Genomic DNA, 20,054 nt, shown 5'->3' with positions numbered 1-20,054 from the left:
CATTCAGAAATTGGATGGCAGAGGGGAAGAAACTGTTCCTGAAGCTATGCCTTCAGGCTTCTGTACCTCCTTCCTGATGGTAGTAATGAGAAGAGAGCATGTCTGAGTGGTGAGGGTCCATTCTGAGGCACAGCTCCTTGAAGGTGTCCTGGATTCTACAGAGACTAGTATCCACGATGGAGCTGACTAATTTTTACTACTCACTGCAGCTTACTTCAATCCTGTGCAGTAGCCCCATACCAGACGATGATACAGCCAGTTAGAATGCTCTCCACAGTACATCTGTAGAAATTTGCCAGTGTTTTAGGTGACATAACTTATGAAGTATAGCCGCTGTCTTGCCTTCAATATAGCTGCATTGATATTTTGGGTCCACATTGGTTCCTCAGATATTGACACCCAGTAACTTGAACCACTCAACCAGCTGAAATATCCCACTCCTATACACCCTCTTGCCACCATATGAGATTCTGCCAACAACAGTTGCATCATCTGCAAATTTATAGATGGCATTAGAGCTGTGGCTAGCCACACAGTCATGGGTGTAGAGAAAGTAGAGCAGTGGGCTAAGTAAGCACTGTTCTTTCTTGTACAATTTTTGCTTTTTTTGAGCACACTGTGGCTAAACTACTGAATTTATTCGACAATCTGTTTAATGAACCAAGGACCAGAAAACACTACAGGAAGTTAAATTCGGTAAGAATTAATTTAAAAAGTGTAAAATAAAACTCGCTAGCCTCAAAAGCAAGCATCAAGTAAATCTGTAACAATCCTTCAGTCATTTCTTTTTACACCAGGGCTTCCCAGACTCCAGGTTGTGGCATCAGCTTGTCGAGCCATGATCCACATTTGCAGCTCCCATTGACACACAATAAAAGCTAAAGTTAAGGCTACTGACACTAAGTGGTAACATTAGGTTTTTAAAAGCATTCTGACAGAAAAATCAATATGGCTTTGGGAAGGAATTACAAATCCTTTGGTTTAGACAACTGAGAGCATAGCCACAAAAAGCAGACCAAAGAAAATTTAAGGTAGCATTGTGGTTTTAGTGGTCAACCTGGATGTGGAGGCAGAGTTAAGATGGCGCTAAACAGCGACTCCTTTGCTTGCATCTTCAGAAACAGCTCCATTTCCATCTTTATTACCTTTTTTTTCCTTTCAGGGTTCTTTTGAAGACCCTGACCTGGAGTTATACGCAGACTTCAGTTCTTTGCAGGAACAGGACCTGTTCTCGAGGTTTCAGGACTGGCCATAATCCGCTATACCAAGGGTTCGGCCTGAGAATCTCACTCATATTTGCAAGCCTAAGATCTCAGGGTTCTGGAGCTCGGCAGACTGAGGGTCGGTGTCACGGCAAGAGACCCATGTTTCATCAGGGGAGTCAGAAAATCTACTGCTGTGGGCCCGAAGACCTGAGATCTTTGCGATCTTCAGGCACAGAGCTCGTAAAAAGCGACGAAACAGAGTTTTAACATTGTAAACCAGACCAGCAGGTTGTTGTTATGTCCCCCACTCGCTGTGAAAATGGGGTTTACTGCCCTCTCCCTTATTTGGGAGGGAGAGAACCTGTGGTTTGTTGAATGCCGGATGAAATGCGATGTCTTTGGGGTAAATGCAAATCTGTGCCTTGCTTTTTTTTTGTCAATGGGGAGAGGGGGATGTTGCTCGCTGCCACTTGCACACGGGAGTCGGAAGCTGGAGGGGGACTTTGGGGTTCTCACGTTTAACTGTCGTTCATTCTTTGGGGCACTCCTCTGTTTTTGTGGATGTTTGCAAAGAAAATGCATTTCAGGGTGTATATTGTGTAATTTCTCTGACATTAAACTGGACCTTTGAACAATAAATGCCAGATGGTCGTGAGCCAAACAATGAACTAAATATTCGTATAGGTGGAGGAAGAATACAAAATTGGGCAAGCATATAAAAATCATAAGTAGCTGTACAATGTTACATAAAAAGGCAAGATTAGTGAAACCATAATGAAAATCTTAACTATTCAAAAACTGCAAGACTCAGATGTATTTAAAATTCATACATTGTTCAAAGTATTATCATCAGAGTACATACACGTCACCACATACAATTTGAGATTTTTTTCCCCTACAAACATACTCAGCAAATCTACAGAACAGTAACTGTAAACAGGATCAACGGACAACAAAATGTGCAAATCCAAGCATAAATAGCAATAAACAACTCGAGCATGAAATAAGAAGATAAAGAGTCCTTAAAATGAGATCACTGATTGTGGGAACACCAGAAATACAATGAGTGTAGTTATTCCCTTTTGTTCAAGAGCCTGATGGTTGAGGGGTAGCAACTTTTCTTGTACCTGGTAGTGTGAGTCCTCAGACACCCGTACCTTCTACCTGAAGAACATGACCTGGCTGGTGAGGATCTTTGATGGATGCTGCTTTTTTATGGCAATGTTTCATGTAGATGTGCTCAATGGGTCTGTGATGCACTGGGCTAAATCCACCAACTTTTGCAGGATTTTTCTGGATTTTATTGAACTGTTACTACAAAAAGATTATCTAATGATTGACCATCCCAATTGAATAGTGGAATGGACAATATCATTGACATTTTAAGTTTTCATCTTTTTTCTCAACTGCAAAATTAAAATAGCTCACAGTATTTCATTACAGACCAACACGTTTGTGGTTAACAACATTAAATTTTTCAATCCACAGGAATTCTGAAAGTACTTTGATCAGTGTCTGCAGCATCTTTGCTGGCAAGGCAAAACACTTGCTGCACTCGTTGCACAATGTATGACTGAAACAAAACAATCATCGCAAGATAGCAGGCAAAATTACCAGTTTAATTTGAAAAATAAATTATGCCATTTTAATTTTGACAAGTCCCTATCATGCAGTCAAAAAACAAAATGCTGTTCCTCACGAAGTCAACCTTTCAGACACTGTTAATCAAATTTCATAAAAACCACTTAGTAGAGCATTAACAAGATAAATTCTAAGCCAAGTTTTTTTTTTAAAAATGCAACTTGCTCCAAGAAAAAATAGAACCAAATATGCCAGAAAGAAATTCTGCACATTTAACTGCAAGATCAGTTATTCTCTCCAACTCATCTGTTGACATTCCTTCTTTAATTACCTCATACATCCTCATCCTCATTTTTAACTACTCCACTTCTGACAACCTTTCAGCTACCATGGCTCTAAATATTTGTCTAAATAAAGCTCATACTTCAAAAAAGTATTTCACTGAATGCTATCCAGTCCATGATGTTGTGCTGAAATAGATGGCAATCTATGCACCAGGTCCTCCCCTTCCTGTGCATCATATATACCTGTCAGTTTAGGAACACAAAAGTCAGTTACTCAAGGGTTATCTGCACTGGCAAGCTTAGTAATATATTCTCCACGATTCCCTCGTCCCTTCGTCCCTCTCCACTAATTTATCTCCAGGTACTTATCCCTGCAAGGAGCCGAAATGCTGAACCTGCCCATTCACCTTCTCCCTCACCTCCATTCACTGCCCCAGGTAGTTCTTCCAGGTAAAGCAACGCGTCACCCATTCTGTCTGGTGCTCCTGATGCAGTCTTCTCTACATCAGTGAGATCCGTCATAAATTGGGGGAACCACTTCGTCGAGCACATCTGCTCCATACACCAAAAGCGAGACTTTCCAATGGCCAACAACAGGAATTCTGCAGATGCTGGAAATTCAAGCAACACAGATCACAGTTGCTGGTGAACACAGCAGGCCAGGCAGCATCTCTAGGAAGAGGTACAGCCAACGTTTCAGGCCTGCTGCGTTCACCAGCAACTTTGATGTGTGTTACTTTCCGATGGCCAAACATTTTAATTTCAATTCCCGTTCAAACACGTTGGTCCACGGCTTCCTCTTGTGCCAAGATGAGACCAGACTTAGGATGGAGGAGTAACACCTTATATTCAATCGGGGTAACCCCAAACTGATGACATGAATATCGATTTCTCCTTCTAGTAAACAAATCCCACCCCCCTTCTATTCCCCACTCTAACTTTTACCTCTTCTCACCTGCCTATTACTTCCCCCTGGGTCGTCTCCTCCTCCTGCGGGCATTCTCCTTTCCCATCAGATTCTTTCTTCACTAGACCTTGACCTTTCCCACCCACCCAGCCTCCTTCCCCCTTCCTTCTCAGTCCTGAAGAAGGGTCTCAGCTCGAAATGTCGACTATCTGTTCATTTCCACAGATGCTGCCTGAACTGCTGAGCTCCTCCAGCATTGTGTGTGTGTGTTGCTTTAGTAATGTATTCTTATAGAAGAGTATTTCCCAAAGGAGTCACTGAATTCCAAGAATCACATACAGGTTTCCCCCACCATCCGAAGGTACAGCGTTCCTATGAAACGGTTCGTAAGCCGAAATGTCGTAAAGCAAAGAAGCAATTACCATTTATTTATATGGGAAAATTTTGTGAGCGTTCGCAGACCCAAAAATAACTTACCAAATCATGCCAAATAACACAAAACCTAAAATAACAGTAACATATAGTAAAAGCAGGAATGATATGATAAATACACAGCCTATATAAAGTAGAAATACCTTTCCACAATCATTACTGCACTGTTCTCCATAGCAAAAATCTCACGCAAGCACCGTCGTTAGAAATACGGCGCAAGCGCTCTCCAGTAACCTTTAAGCTATGAAGCTGCCAAATCATACCAAATAAAACATAAAAATACACAGCTTATATAAAGTAGAAATATTTTTCCACAATCATTACTGCACTGTTCTCCATAGCGAAAATCTCACACAAGCGCCATCGGCAGAAACACTCTCTCCAGTAACCTTTAGGCTATGAAGCTACCAAATCATACCAAATAACATGTAAAAATACACAGCCAATATAAAGTAGAAATAATGTATGTACAGTGTAGTATCACTGACGGGAATCGGGAAGACAACACCGAGCACACTGATGATGGTGTTAGACTGAGTTGTCGCAGGTTGGGTGGTGCAATAGCCCCCACCCTCCAGGCCGCCGATCGATACCGAACCGCGAAGCATGCAGAGGTGCAGCGGTAGCCGGGAGGCACGTAGCACATCTTTAAGAAAAAAGCCGAAATAAACATGCTAATTAATTAGGTGCCGGCCGGCACGTAATTGTCGACCCAGATCAGTGCCAATTTCCGATTGCGTTGGCTCTGATCTGCATTCTCTGTGAATCGGTATCTGTCCGTGGCCCGGGGGTTGGGGTGGTGGGACACTGGGGTGTCATCTCGTCATCTGTTTCCATTAGAGCAGGCAGGTCATCTTCTTCCATCTCTGCCTGCCTCGATGTCAAAGGTCGAGGTTCGTCGTCTGCTGTGGCTGATGTGGAAGGCTTGCTTGACTGCTGAGCCTCGCGCATTTTTTTCTATCATACAGTTCTTTGTAAGGACTCAAACCATCTTGCAAATATCCCCTAAACCTACGTACCCTTTCAAAATTAAAGTAGTACTTTATCATTGCAGCGAAAATCTCACAGTTGCTTCAGTTCGCTACTGCATTCGGTTTCGATTGTTATCCTTTCCTCTTCCAATTGCATCAGTTCTTCATCTATCAGTTCTTGGTCATGGGATGCCAAAACCTCTTCAACATCATCTTCGTCAACTTCCACAAGCCAAACTCACTTTGTCCTTACTTCGTTCACCACAATCGAAATGCTTAATTATGTCTAGTTTTACGCTAAGTGTAACACCCTTACAAGCACTTTCAGGCTTTTCCGATAGCTTAGAACTCATCTTGCTAACGGCTGCTCACAGGCACGTGTTTAAGCAATGCCGGCGAGAATGCTGTTCCAAGTCCGGGGGAAGAGTGGCTGCTCGGGGCGCGCACTGATTTTTTTTTGCGCGCTACCTTTCTTCGTAACAGTGAAAACACCTTCTGAAAGCGAAAACAGGGAACTAATGTAGGTCTTTCATAACAGTGAGGTTTCGTAAAGTGAACGTTCAAAAAGCGGGGGACACCTGTATTGATTTCAATTAATTATGCCCATCCACAAATGTATTTTACATATTACAGCATTAAATACAAGCATTTCAAATTACACCTGCTCCATAACAAAAATCTTTTGTTGATGCTTTAAAAAAGATTTTTAAAAATGCAGTGATAATTTGCTCCGCTTAGAATTGAGCGTTCCACATATTCTGAATTATCAAAGCAGCAGTAATAAGTGCAACTTTCATTTATAGCTTATTTCAGCAATGAGTGAAATGTAAGTTTTCTGAAATCATTAAACATTAACCAAAGCTATAAAATACCACACTTGTAAACAGTAAAGGAATAACGGTATATTACAATAGATTCAAGTATTAAATAGATCCATTTTAATATTTTATTTTGAATGTAAACGTGACAATTTATAAGAAATTGAATTAAATTATATACTGGATAGAGAATCCCAGGCAAAAAGACCATCTCACCAAAGAAAATGGTGTCCAAAGCAAACAAAAAGCAGGACAATAAACACCTCAATTTTAAAATTCAGGGAAAAAAATCCAAAGTGTTTTTGGTTAAGCTAACTCCATGAATGGGGAAAATAAACAATTTACCACAAATGTTAGTGAGGTCTGGGAATCTAAGTACAGGACTTTGTGGGTCAGGCTCCTACTATTGCAAGCTTACATAAATATCTTCAACATAAGGCTCAAAACAAATATATATTTGAAAAAAAGACAAAGAAAAAGTGAGGACACTCAATTTATACAAATCTTAAGTTAATAAAGACATGTTAAAAGCACAGTACAAGAAATAAAAGGAAATCTAATTATAATATTAAATTTGAATTGCAGGTGAAATGATTTAAATTTAAAATATAAATGTACTGATATTGGTTAAATTCTTCCTCAGAGAGAACATATGGAATGGTTTCCAGAAACAGCTGTAAAAAGTTAAAATGGGAATCAAGAAACTTTATGCTGAAACGTGTCCAGATAGAATAACGAAAGCCAAAACAGCTTTCCTCATCTGGAACTACTAAATCATTTTCAATTTTTATTCATGCCATTTATAATAAAGGGACATGGTATTCTTGGCCATGCTAGTATTTGGTAACTTCGAGGTTCCAATTTTTATAGACATCCACAAGTCAGAAAATACACAAAAATCACTCAATAGAATAGATGATTCCGGGGAAGTGATGACTCCCTCCTGTTAGACTGTTTGAGGTAATTCATTTTTTATTCTTTCTTACATCTCTTGTATATCTATGCACTTATAATGCTACTGTGACACTGTAATTTCCTTTGATATCAATAATTTACCTACCATACCTTTAGAATATTGTAATGAATGGCATCAAAAGCACACAACACTGATAAGAAGGAACAATTACTAAAAGTGGAGAGAGGAAATTAAGCTTTGCCCAAATTAATATCAGGTATGTATAACTTCATAAATTTGACACACATGAAGCAATTGTTGTGATGTGACATGACAAAAACATTTTAAAGAACATGGCCATGCAGCAAGTTAAGATTACACCCTTAATTCAAATCTAACACAAAGCAAGGTAACTTCCAGGGACAAAAACTTATTCAATCTCACTGGCCATTCAAAATGGGTTTAAAAGGTACAATGTAATAAAAATTACCAGTACATTCATTACAATTAAATATTGCCATTTCAAATCTAAGACCAGCCAGTGGTGTAGTGGCACTTACTTTGAGACAAGTGTTCCTGGGTATGAATCTGACCGGCTCCGTGCAGGGTTGGGCATCGAGCAAGCAACTCAACTCCATAAAAACAGACAAAAATGCTAACAAAATGACAAGGTTGCTGCCCGATGCGTCACAAGGCACGGAAAGGAACAATGTGAAATCTAAGTAATGATTGTTAGTACATGCTAGTGCTTCAATGTAAAGTTCTTTCTTTATAAATTAACAATCTTACCTACTGCATCACTTAGTTCACTTGTTTTATGTAGTTATTAATGTATCCTTATCTGAATACCATAATCCATTCAATTTAATCCCATTATTTAAAACTGCAATTTCTTAAACCTTATATTATAGCTTTAAAAATACATACTGTAGCCAGGGAACTATTGGTCAGTTTTGGCTCATGATTTGTCTCATTCAAGACTAAGCCTTAAGTCAAGCTCTGAGTCAAAGACACATTGCTGAGAGAAAAAAAAAGTATTGAAACTACTTTGTAATTGGTTCACTTGTCAAAATGTTAGGCATGAAATTTCACTGAAAGACCAATTGTTGTGAGATTAGTCTGATCATGCTCATGGGAACCATGGTGGGACACTTTCTGGTATTATCAGCATATTATAGTCACCATCATCCCTTATTATACTCTATATTTTGTCACCAAAACAATTGATACTAGAATGTACAATCATCACAGCAATATTTGATTCTGCGCTTCCCACTCCCTGGATTACAAGTATTAAAAATATTAGGAATAGTAAAAATTAAAAATTTAAATTATAAATCATAAATAGAAAATAGAAAAATGGAAAGTAATGTAGCGCAAAAAACCAAGTGGCAGGTCTGGATATTTGGAGGGTACGGCCGAGATCCAGGTCAGGATCCGTTCAGCAGTCTTATCACAGTTGGAAAGAAGCTGTTCCCAAATCTGGCCGTACGAGTCTTCAAGCACCTGAGCCTTCTCCCGGAGGGAAGAGGGACAAAAAGTGTGTTGGCTGGGTGGGTCATGTCCTTGATTATCCTGGCAGCACTGCTCCGACAGCGTGCAGTGTAAAGTGAGTCCACGGACGGAAGATTGGTTTGTGTGATGTGCTGCACCGTGTTCACGATCTTCTGCAGCTTCTTCCGGTCTTGGACAAGACAACTTCCATACCAGGTTGTGATGCACCCTAAAAGAATGCTTTCTACGGTGCATCTATAAAAATTAGTGAGGGTTTTAGGGGACAGGCCAAATTTCTTTGGTTTTCTCAGGAAGTAAAGGCGCTGGTGGGCCTTCTTGGCAGTGAACTCTGCTTGGTTGGACCAAGTCAGATCATTTGTGATATTGATCCCGAGGAACTTAAGGCTTTTGACCTGTTCCACTTGCACACCACCGATGCAAATTGGGTCGTGCGGTCCGCTGCTCCTTCTGAAGTCAACAACCAATTCCTTCGTCTTGCTGACGTTGAGGGAAAGCTTATTGTCTTCACACCATGCCACCAGGTTCTTAATTTCCTCTCTGTACTCAAACTCATCATTACCCGAGATACGGCCTACAATTGTTGTGTCATCAGCAAACTTTAAATTGAGTTTGATGGAAGCTTGGCTACACAATCATGGCTGTACAGTGAGTACAGCAGGGGGCTGAGTATACAGCCTTGTGGGGCACCGGTGCTCAGAGTGATTGTAGAGGAGAGCTTGTGCCCTATTTTCACAGCCTGGGTCCTGTCTGTGAGGAAGTTGAAGATCCAGCTGCAGATCTAAGGCCGAGGTTCCGGAGCTTAGGAATCAGTTTATTTAGAATTATGGTATTCAAGGCAGAGCTGTAGTCAATGAAAAGGAGCCTTACGTATGCATCTTTATTCTCCAGGTGTTTTAAGGAGGAATGTAGGGCGAGAGAGATGGCATCTGCCGTTGACCTGTTGCTCCGGTAGGCAAATTGCAAAGCGTTGAGGTTGACTGGTAGGCTGTGGTTGATGTGTCTATCTCTTGAAGCACTTTATAGCAATTGATGTCAAAGCCACAGGTCGATAGTCATTCAGGCATGCCACCTTGCTTTTCTTCGGCACTGGGATTATCGTTGCCTTCTTAAAACACGAGGAGATCTTAGACTGAAGCAAGGTGCAGTTGAAGATGTCAGCAAACACTCCAGCTAGCTCGCTTGCACAAGCCTGGAGAACCCGTCCTGGGACGCCATCTGGGCCCGTCGCCTTCCTTGGATTTACCTTCAGGAAGGCCCTTCTAACGCACTCCTCGGTGACAATGAATCTTGATGCCACCAGGTCCGGTTCATCCAGAAGGAGCAAGACGCTCCTCTTCTGTTCAAATCTTGCATAGAATACGTTAAGTTCGTCAGGAAGAGAAGCGCCACAGTTATTGATATTCCCAGCCTTTTCTTTGCGCCCAGTGACCTCATTTAGACCCTACCACAGTCTACTGGCATCCCTCTGGTTAGCCCGGTCTTCAAACTTGGCTCGATATTGCCTCTTGGTGCCCTTAATGGCTTTCCAGAGTTCACGCCTGGATGCCGTGTAGCCACTGGTATCCCCGGACCTAAAAGCCGCAGCTCTAGCCTTTAAAAGGGACCTGACCTCACAATTCATCCAAGGTTTCTGGTTAGGAAATACCTGGATCGTCTTGCAAGACACACAGTCCTCCGTGCATTTCCAAATAAAGTCCGTGACAGCTGAGGCACACTCAGAGGTTAGTAGCCGAGTCCTTGAATACTAACCAGTCCACCGATTCAAAGCAGTCACGGAGGACCTCATCCGTTTCCTCCATCCAACGCGACACTTTTGACACTGTGACCTTCCGCTTCAGTTTCTGTTTGTAAGCCGGGAGGAACAGTATGGCCTGATGGTCCAATTTTCCGAAGTGAGGTTGTGGGACGGAACGGTAGGCATCCTTGACTGCTGTGTAGCAGTGGTCAAGTATATTCGGGCCTCTAGTGGGGCAGGAGACATGTTGGCATAACTTTGGCAGCCCCTTTCTGAGGTTGGCCTGATTAAAGTCCCCGGCTGTAATAAGCAAAGCTTCCGGATACCTGGTCTCAAGTTCATTGATGTTGACATACAGTATGTTCAGAGCACACTCCACGTCTGCCTGGGGGGGGGGGGGGGGGGGGGGATGTAGACTGCTGTCAGTATGACCAAGGTGAATTCCTGTGGCAGGTAGTAGGGACAACACTTCACTGACAGGTGTTCCAGGTCCGGGCTGCAGGAGCTTGTCAGTGCCACTGTGTCTGAGCACCACCCAGTGTTGATAAGTAGGCAGACACCACCTCCCCTCGTCTTGCCCGAAGACACCTTCTGGTCCATCCAATGGATCAAAAATCCTTCCGGTCGGATGGCACAGTCGGGAGTGGCAGAAAAGAGCTAGGTCTCAGTGAAACAGAATACACAGCAGTTCTGCATCTCCCTGCAGTAGGTGAGTCTCCCTTTAAGATCATCCACCTTGTTCTCTATGGTTTGCACATTAGCTAGTAGGATGGTGGGCATAGGGACCCTGAAGCCCCTCAGCTTCAATCTGACCAGCAGCCCACCTCTTTATCCATGCTTCCTCGGTAAGTAGTGCATCTTTCCAGGTTTCCATCGATGCAGTGTTGTTGTCAGCTCTTTGAGGTTGGTGGACGCGTCCCGCGGGAATTGATCGGCGGGTCGCGTCATCGGACGCTCCGGGTCGGGCCGAGTAATGGGGGAGGCTCCGCTGCCACTTCCAGCTGCCGGGGGCCCAGGCTGTCGATTGGGTCGGGCCCCGAAGCCGACACTTAATCCCAGATGGCCGGGCTCCTGGCTGAAACAAGTCCTTAAGCCGAGTCACAGTCGCGGAGGCCTCCGCTCCAGCCGAGCCTTGGGCTCGATTTCCGAGGTCGGCGGCAGAGACCTCACTTCCAGCAGCTCTGGATGGCCACCAACCGAGCTTTATGGTGGTGGCTCCGAGGAAGCGTCTGGGGCACCTTGAGGTCTCTGCTGTCACCTTTGTGTGGTCGTCTGCTCCGGAGAGGTACTGGTCCGAATGGTCCACGTCTCCAAGCTCTCCGGCACAGTAGCAGACCACAGGTCTCCAGGAACGTGATGGGCCTCGCTGGTTGGGTCCAGGTGCAGTCCGGAGTTTAAGAAGCAGTTCTGACGTGGCGGTCTCCAGCTGGGTAAGTAGCTTCGCCAGGGTGTTGTTGATATTGATCTTGCTAGATTGGAGGTTTAGAAGGGTTTCTCAGGTATAGGATAGTGGAGAGGGCAGTTTGCTCAGGAGAGCACACGCAAAGTCACCAGTTACCGGCGCCATCTTTCTATTCTATTAATCACTTGTGCTTTCAATACAATCATAGATCATCCCCCAAACCCCTGAATTTTCACTTCCTTTATTCTTGCTCAAAACCTTAGCTTAATAACATTTTCCAATTTTGTTTAAAGGTCAAACTGATACATGAAATCAGTTTTCATCTCCACAGACACTGCCTGATCTGTTCATATTCCACTACAGTTCAGACCTTCAATGCCAAAGATTTTTACAACGATACAAAGTTGAGTAAAATAGAAATCCCTGCCACCCTCCTACATGAAAATCACCATCTCCAGCCACCTTCCAATTTACCAGGATTAATATCCTATTCCTCTAATATGCACCGATATCAAAATGCAGGACTACTGAAACAAATGAATTGTTACAGATGTACCACAAGCAGCATGACTGACATAAAAGTTAATAGAAAAACTCTCCTTCAAACACTCACTTTCCCCTCTCAGTACTACCCTTGGGTCAATACCTTTGATATTTTCCCTTAATAGTTTGCTTTCCAGCTTGTTGCCCAGCATAGAAACACCAACTAAATTAAAGGTTTGAGAGATCAAGCCTTACTCCATACATATGCAGAAACCTGATCACACCAGACAATGAAGAATTAACAGAAATATGCATTTCCAAAGGCATGAGCGGGCACAAAACAGTGTTTTTCATCTCAAAGCGAACAACGGTATACAAGAGGACAAAATTCATGCAGAACCCCCTGTGTCTCACAAGCTCAAGACACTTCTGCAGAATTTAAGAGTTAAAAATCGCAAACACCTTCATCTCCTAACAGATATACAAGTCCTTTTTAGAAAGTTACTTTCAACACTGCCTTTGAAATTGACAGATGGTTACAGAAATGCATTGATTCAGGCAACGAAGACTGCATGATACTGCTTTAAATAATGTCAATGAAACTTTTCTCAACCCAAATGAAAACCAACAAAAGTCACAGATGCAGAAAAATCTAAAATAAAAACACTAAATGCTGGAAACACTCAAGTCAGGATGAATCTGTCAAAACAATGTTAAATGTTGTATGAAATATTAACTCTTTTTCCACATGATCTGAGTATTTCCAGGATTTTCTGTTTTTATTCTCCAACCTATCACAAAATCATTGCTGTTTGTTGAAGTTGTGGGGAAGGTGCTGATCACCCCAGGTTGAAGGTTGTTCAAAATAAAGATCTCATCAAATGACAAAGCAGATTTTAAGGGCAGCTGACTTTCACCCTTGGAGTGCTCCATCATGGCAAATCATTTTTATATTACAGTGGATTCCAGTTAATTGAAATTCATCAGGACCAGTACATTTTGGTCCAATTAATTGGCTGCCCCAATTAGCCTGTTTCATGGAAATAGTTAAGATATAAAAAAGAAACTCCCATTTAACTGAGTAACAACTTACATATAATGAAATACAGAACAAATTAGAACACTATCAATACTACCACAGAATAAAACTGTGTATTAATTCCCAAAAGCTCAATGTATACTGCCACATTCTTTTGATTGACGATAAATGAACAAAATCAGTGCAGACACCTATTGTAGCTAATGGACTGCCTTCAAACAATGGTATCGACGAATACATCCTTCAAATCTTTCATTTTTATTGTAACATTCAAGATGGTTGTTGATACCTTCAATTTCTTCATAGTTCCTAACTTGCTGAAATAGTGAAATTGTTCCATTTTCACTCCCTGCCTTTCCAGCATCTCCAAGCCTGAATGCTTGAGACTGCAGTGAACAAAACAGTTTTGAATTGTCTTGCTACTTATTTCTCACCAACTATCAGTGACAAAAATCATGGCTTTTTGAACACAAGCACACATAACTGACGCTATTTAAAAATTGCTCTAAACATGGTGCAGCGTCTAGCAGCCACACAAGTGCACGTGTCAGTTAGAAACTGTTCAGCAAGTCTCCTACCCCGATTCCCAAATAAAAAGAATCCCAACTACTTTCTCAATTTCATTTTCGTTAAGAGTTTTCCCAACTAACCGATGGACCAATAAAATGCAATTCACTATTTTATTTAAGAGATACTGCGTGGAACAGGCCTTTCTAGCCCACTGAGTCACATTGCCCAGTAACCCACCCAGCCAACATACTTTTCATCCCTCTTCTCTCCAGAAGGCGGCTCAGGAGCTTGAAGACTCGTGCGGTCAGATTTGGGAACAGCTTCTTTCCAACTGTGATAAGACTGCTGAACGGATCCTGACCCGGATCTGGGCCATACCCTCCAAATATCCGGACCTCTTGGTTTTTTTTTGCACTACCTTACTTTCAATTTTTCTATTTTCTATTTAGGATTTACAATTTAAATTTTTAATATTTACTAATTTTTACTATTTTTAATATTTAATATTTGTAATCCAGGGAGTGGGAAGCACAGAATCAAATATCGCTGTGATGATTGTACATTCTAGTATCAATTGTTTGGTGACCATAAAGTATAATCACAAAACAATTTAAAAATGACCAATTTATCTACTGACTGGTACATCTTTTGACATTTACTTCAACACTTTCTTGCCCTATGTCCTTTGATTTTCTCTCAACATCTGAAATTAAGCCTATTTCAAACTCTTATGCAGCCTTCCAATTTACTTTTTCTTCCTCCAGCAAAATCTCCTTTTACCTAATCCTTTGTCTCTCATTCCAAGATGGGAGCCTGTATTATGGGCCTCTGCTAATTTTTCCTGTGTACTTCAGGAAATTTTCATTTGTACATTTAAAATATATTCATGGACATATTTTCTCCCAAGACAATACTACGAAAGCTACTCAAGCTAATTTTTTTTTAAACTGATAGATCAATGCAGATAACCCAGTGAATTTGTCTGCTGCCTGTGTAGAAAGGCATTATGGAAAAGGCTCATTAATATTCACCTAGTATGAAGCAGAAAAGAACTTTAGTATAAAATGAAATCAACCATCCATCCCACAAAAACATTTCTCCAATATTTTATTTCTTCAAAGGTATACACCTCATTTAGAGTAAAACATTTTGTCTCAATCTATAGTCACTGATGTGTATTGAATGTTGGTGGACATAAAACACCCATCACTAACCACGCTTGCTCCACTACATAACTGATTTAAGGGAAGCATTGCAATTTTATGATCCATCAAGAATGCACACCATCCAAACCAGACCAAGCACTCTTCTCTCTACTGCCATCAGGAGGGTAGAACAGGAGCCTCAGGACCCACACCACCAGGTACAGGAACAGGTATTATCCCTCAACCATCAGTCTAATGACCCAAAGGGAATAACTTCACTCACCCAATCACTGAACTGTTCCCACAACCTTTCAAGAACTCTTCATCTCATGTTCTTGATATTTATTGCTAATTTTTTTCTTTTTGTATTTGCAGTCATTTGCACATTGGCATTCATCTTGTTCGGTGTGGTCTTTCTTTGATTCAATTGTGCTTTTCTGAATTTACTGTGGTTGCCCACAAGAATATGAGTTTCAGGGTTGTGTATGGTGACCTGTGTGTATTTTGATAATAAATTTACTTTGAACAAAGCACTAAGTAACTAGAAAGCTCTCATTTGTTCCTCAAAAGCAAATGCAGAAATGCAAAATAATTTCACAAGGCCACTGCAATATTCTTTGCTGCCAAAGTAACAAGTTCTATGTAAAAGCCCCTGAACCATCAGCTTTCTGAATGGTCCAACAACCCTATTTTTTTGCATTAATTATTTTGTAATTTATAGCAATTTTATTTCTTCATACCTCACTGCTGCTGCAAGACATACAAGTCAGTATTGATAAACACAAATCTGATTCTAATTATAATAGCACTCACATGGGAAATAAGCAATTCTTCTTTCAAACTGAAATGAGACCCTGAAAAGTTAAACACTGTAATAATGTCTTTCAGATAACTGTCAAAGCAACCATAATCAGCAAAGAAGTGTCCCCAGAACCTAATGTTTCAAAGCTGACCAACAAAGAATAGGTTATCCAAGTTGCACAACATAGAAGTGGGCAAGTCAGCCCACCACATCCATGCCAATCTTTTCGTCCATCAACACTAATCTCATGTTAAATCCATACACACCCATTTACCTCTTATTGGTATCAACGTCTCTTCAATGCAGTGATAATAACTGACTATACTAGCAAGTTCAAGAGAGCAACCATTCTCCGTGTAGAGAAATCTCCTTACCCACAAGATCCTCCTTAAATCTCATTCTTCTTAGTTTTGATACTCTACTAATGTTGCGAGATTCCGACACTCTATGCCTTTTATCATTTTATAAACCTCTATCAGATTACCCTCAACCACCTCTGCTGCAGGAAAATAAAATGATTTTATGAATGAACCACACATGCCTGAGGAATTAAAGCCTATCAATTTGAATAAATATTTCCATATAAAAGTGGGCAAATAATTGAATGCTAATCTAAGTAAGGTAGATGTAACTAAAAGCAAAATAATCCCATTCTTCAGTCATTTAATTTTTTTTTACACTGTACCAGTTTTTATTTCAAGTACTTTCTCCACAAAGAGTAACAAAATATTTAGTTATCGTTACAACCTTAACTGTTTCCATCCTCCAAAAGGCTGAAATACTTCAGTGATTTTTATTTATTTATTGAGCTACAGCATGGATTAGGTCCTTGCAGCCCCTCGAGCCGTGCCACTCAGCAACCTCCAATTTAACACGAGGCCAATCATTAGACAATTTACAATGACCAATTAACCTATCATCCAGTACATCTTTGGACTGTGGGTGGAAAATGGAGCACCCAGAGGAAACACAGTCATGGGGAGAACGTATAAACTTCTTACAAACAGCGGTGGGAATTGAACCTGGGTCACCAGTACTGTAAAGTGATGTGCTAACCACACAACTGTACTGCCCCTAAACAACAGACATAACTGAAGAAACAAAAAAAATACTACTAACGAGGTCATCTGAATTATAGTGTTTGAATTAATGAAACAGTAATCCTAGATAAATTTTGACACAAATACACAGGTTAGAGTTGCAAAAGACGACAAAATACATCAGTTCCAACAAGACCAATTGAACTATGTTCAATTGTTCAGGGAGTTCATTATATTACTTGTTGTCAATAATGAGGATACATTTGTCAAAATCAATCTGACCATTCATGCAGGAAAAAAAAGAGAAAACTGGAAATATTCATGTTTATACAAAACAAAGTCAGTCAAATTTTCAGGTCCATATTACAGTTCAACACCTGAATCCACTGCACAGTAGATGCAGATTTAAATCTGGCACCCAAATAAATATGTGAATTTTTTTTAATGCAGAGTCTACATAAAGTGGAACTACTCTACTAATTGCCAGCATTAATCCTATAAATTTTTTTTTAGGTAAAAGAAACAGTTCTTTAGTTTTTCACATTGTTTTAATAACACAGGATATTTGAGCCAAGTTGTATTATTCTGTTCTAACTCAAGTTCCAGGAATTACAGAAATCATATCAAACATATACTTGCAAGCTGAACTCAGTTCAATTGTTTTGTCAAAGGAAGAGAATTTATCCGCTACTTCATTTCACAACCTGCGTTTTACAATAATGCTGGCTTTATTTACTGTAAGATACTGCATATTTAACATTTCCAAATATTCGAGACTGACAGTATTTACAGATACTCGACAGATGACAAAGATCCTGCCTGAACAGCAGTATCAACTGCAACCTTTCTAAAGATTTGTGCTACTTTCAACACATACTAAGTGCACAGCTAAAGAACCAACGTACCAACGACTCAGTAATGGCTAAAACACTTTCAAATATAATCAGAAGTTATATAGCAAACTATAAGCGTAGAAAAAGGTCGACTTATAACCAATTCACGTTAATAAAACACAACATAACAAATTCCAAAGGAAATGTCGACTGTTTATTCATTTCCATATAAGTTGTCTGGCCTGCCAAGTTCTGCCAGCATTTGTGTGTTTTACTCCGGATTTCCAGCATCTGCAGAATCTTGAGTCTATAACCAATTCCAAATCTCCCTTCGTGTTCCAAGGGACAAATACAACAAACTTCTAAAATATCACTTCACTTTCATTGAACATTAGGCATTAAGGTACATAAATAGGGCAACAGATAAATTGGATAGCTGTTTGTCATTGCAATATATCATAAAACTGCCTATTGCTCCGTATTACAAGCACTGCAGGGATTGGGCAGAGATTTACAGCCCCAATCAATTCTGCTATCGACAGAAATTAGAGAATGTCCTAAACATGAACATGATAAACCGCTACACATTTTTATGGAAGTACTTGTGTAACATATCGCGTGTGAAACATAAAGGACGTAATTACATCAGCCCTCTCGCAACACAGGTTGTTCTCTAATTCAACGTTTAATTCAACCTTACCAACTAGAATAGCATTTTATTTTAGAAAAGGTTAACAGCCCTCCTAACAGCTGACCGCAACCTCGAAACTGCCCTGCAACCCAACAAGAGTGAAGCTCAAAGCGGCCTTGGACAGTAACGAAGCCGAGGCCTCAACGGCTCCTGAGCCTGCTGAAGATAGTGATCAGAAGCAGCGAAAGAGAGTTCTTCATCGGCGAGGCTTGTGAGATGTTGCGGAGTTATTCTACAGAGGTTAAAACGCCACTCTGGATACTTACTCCGGGACATATGTAGACGAATAACTGGACCATTTATAGACGCAGTAAGTCAGCACCCTTCGCTCGGGTAACGCGGCCGCCATCTTACAGTGTCGGCGGCGCGGGGCGGCGCGACTCTCACAGCACCACGTGACCCGCGCTAGTGGGGGGGGCGAGGCGCTCACGGCACCACGTGACACGCGCTGGTGGGCGCGTGGCTCTCGTGCTGTGCGCTGTGGGCTGTGGGCGAGGGGCGGGGCTGGCGCTGAGCTCGGAGTCGGAGTCGGAGTCGGAGTCGGAGTCGGAGTCGGAGTCGGAGTCGGAGTCGGAGTCGGAGTCGGAGTCGGAGTCGGAGTCGGAGTCGGAGTCGGAGTCGGAGTCGGAGTCGGAGTCGGAGTCGGAGTCGGAGTCGGAGTCGGAGTCGGAGTCGGAGTCGGAGTCGGAGTCGGAGTCGGAGTCGGAGTCGGAGTCGGAGTCGGAGTCGGAGTCGGAGTCGGAGTCGGAGTCGGAGTCGGAGTCGGAGTCGGAGTCGGAGTCGGAGTCGGAGTCGGAGTCGGAGTCGGAGTCGGAGTCGGAGTCGGAGTCGGAGTCGGAGTCGGAGTCGGAGTCGGAGTCGGAGTCGGAGTCGGAGTCGGAGTCGGAGTCGGAGTCGGAGTCGGAGTCGGAGTCGGAGTCGGAGTCGGAGTCGGAGTCGGAGTCGGAGTCGGAGTCGGAGTCGGAGTCGGAGTCGGAGTCGGAGTCGGAGTCGGAGTCGGAGTCGGAGTCGGAGTCGGAGTCGGAGTCGGAGTCGGAGTCGGAGTCGGAGTCGGAGTCGGAGTCGGAGTCGGAGTCGGAGTCGGAGTCGGAGTCGGAGTCGGAGTCGGAGTCGGAGTCGGAGTCGGAGTCGGAGTCGGAGTCGGAGTCGGAGTCGGAGTCGGAGTCGGAGTCGGAGTCGGAGTCGGAGTCGGAGTCGGAGTCGGAGTCGATATAACGGGCCCCGGGCCCCGCGCCCACACGAAGCACAATCACCTAACTAAATCCCTTTCCCAACCCCGCTGCATCGGAACATGTAGCACCTCACACTCCCACACGCCCCAACCCCGGCTGCTTGCACACAGACACATAATGCAGATGTCCGACCCCATGTTCCCCGTATCCGGCTGCACAGAAATATGGAGCGCAGGCAACTCGCACAATCGTCTAACTCGTTGCACAGACATACAGCCCACTACAAAACCACGCTCCTCATCCTCAATGTATTAGGATATACGCTCCACCCCCACAACTGTGACATCCCATTGCTTGCATACATTGCCTACCACACTATGATACACATACCCCAAACCCCACGACACAGAGGCATAAACTCCATCCACGCTGCAGAGGGACATTTCACGTGAAGATTTTCATTCACAGATATTAGCCAACGCCTATTGCACACGACGCAGATGTAATTCATTGAACAGGGCCTACCACTGCCAACAGGTACAAGCATCCAAAACGCTGGAGGAACTCAGCAGATCAGGCAGTATCTCTGGAAAG

General features: G+C 42.3%; 2 protein-coding genes across 8 annotated transcripts in view; one reads left to right on the top strand and one right to left on the bottom strand.

Moving 5' to 3' along the window:
* Window positions 1-18,679, bottom strand: part of mkln1 (muskelin 1, intracellular mediator containing kelch motifs) — a 201,725-nt gene extending 183,046 nt beyond the window's left edge. For 6 of the 7 annotated variants that reach the window (XM_072241605.1, XM_072241601.1, XM_072241602.1 and 3 more), the window contains exon 1: window positions 18,555-18,679. In XM_072241605.1, coding sequence (XP_072097706.1) covers window positions 18,555-18,637 — 83 coding nt within the window. In that variant the 5' untranslated portion in view covers window positions 18,638-18,679. The remainder of the gene's footprint in view (window positions 1-18,554) is intronic. The other variant, XM_072241608.1, reaches the window with a different exon arrangement.
* A 123-nt stretch (window positions 18,680-18,802) lies between these two features.
* LOC140186973 (uncharacterized) lies at window positions 18,803-19,549 on the top strand (the record flags this gene model as incomplete). The annotated part of the gene is made up of 1 exon (XM_072241838.1): window positions 18,803-19,549. A coding segment is annotated over one exon (747 nt), but the record flags the coding sequence as incomplete, so codon positions are not given.
* Between the last annotated feature and the right edge of the window lie 505 nt (window positions 19,550-20,054).

The sequence above is a fragment of the Mobula birostris genome, chromosome 23 (genome assembly GCF_030028105.1).
Source record: "Mobula birostris isolate sMobBir1 chromosome 23, sMobBir1.hap1, whole genome shotgun sequence".
Lineage (NCBI taxonomy): Eukaryota > Metazoa > Chordata > Chondrichthyes > Myliobatiformes > Myliobatidae > Mobula > Mobula birostris.
This window is presented reverse-complemented; position numbering and strand designations above follow the sequence as displayed.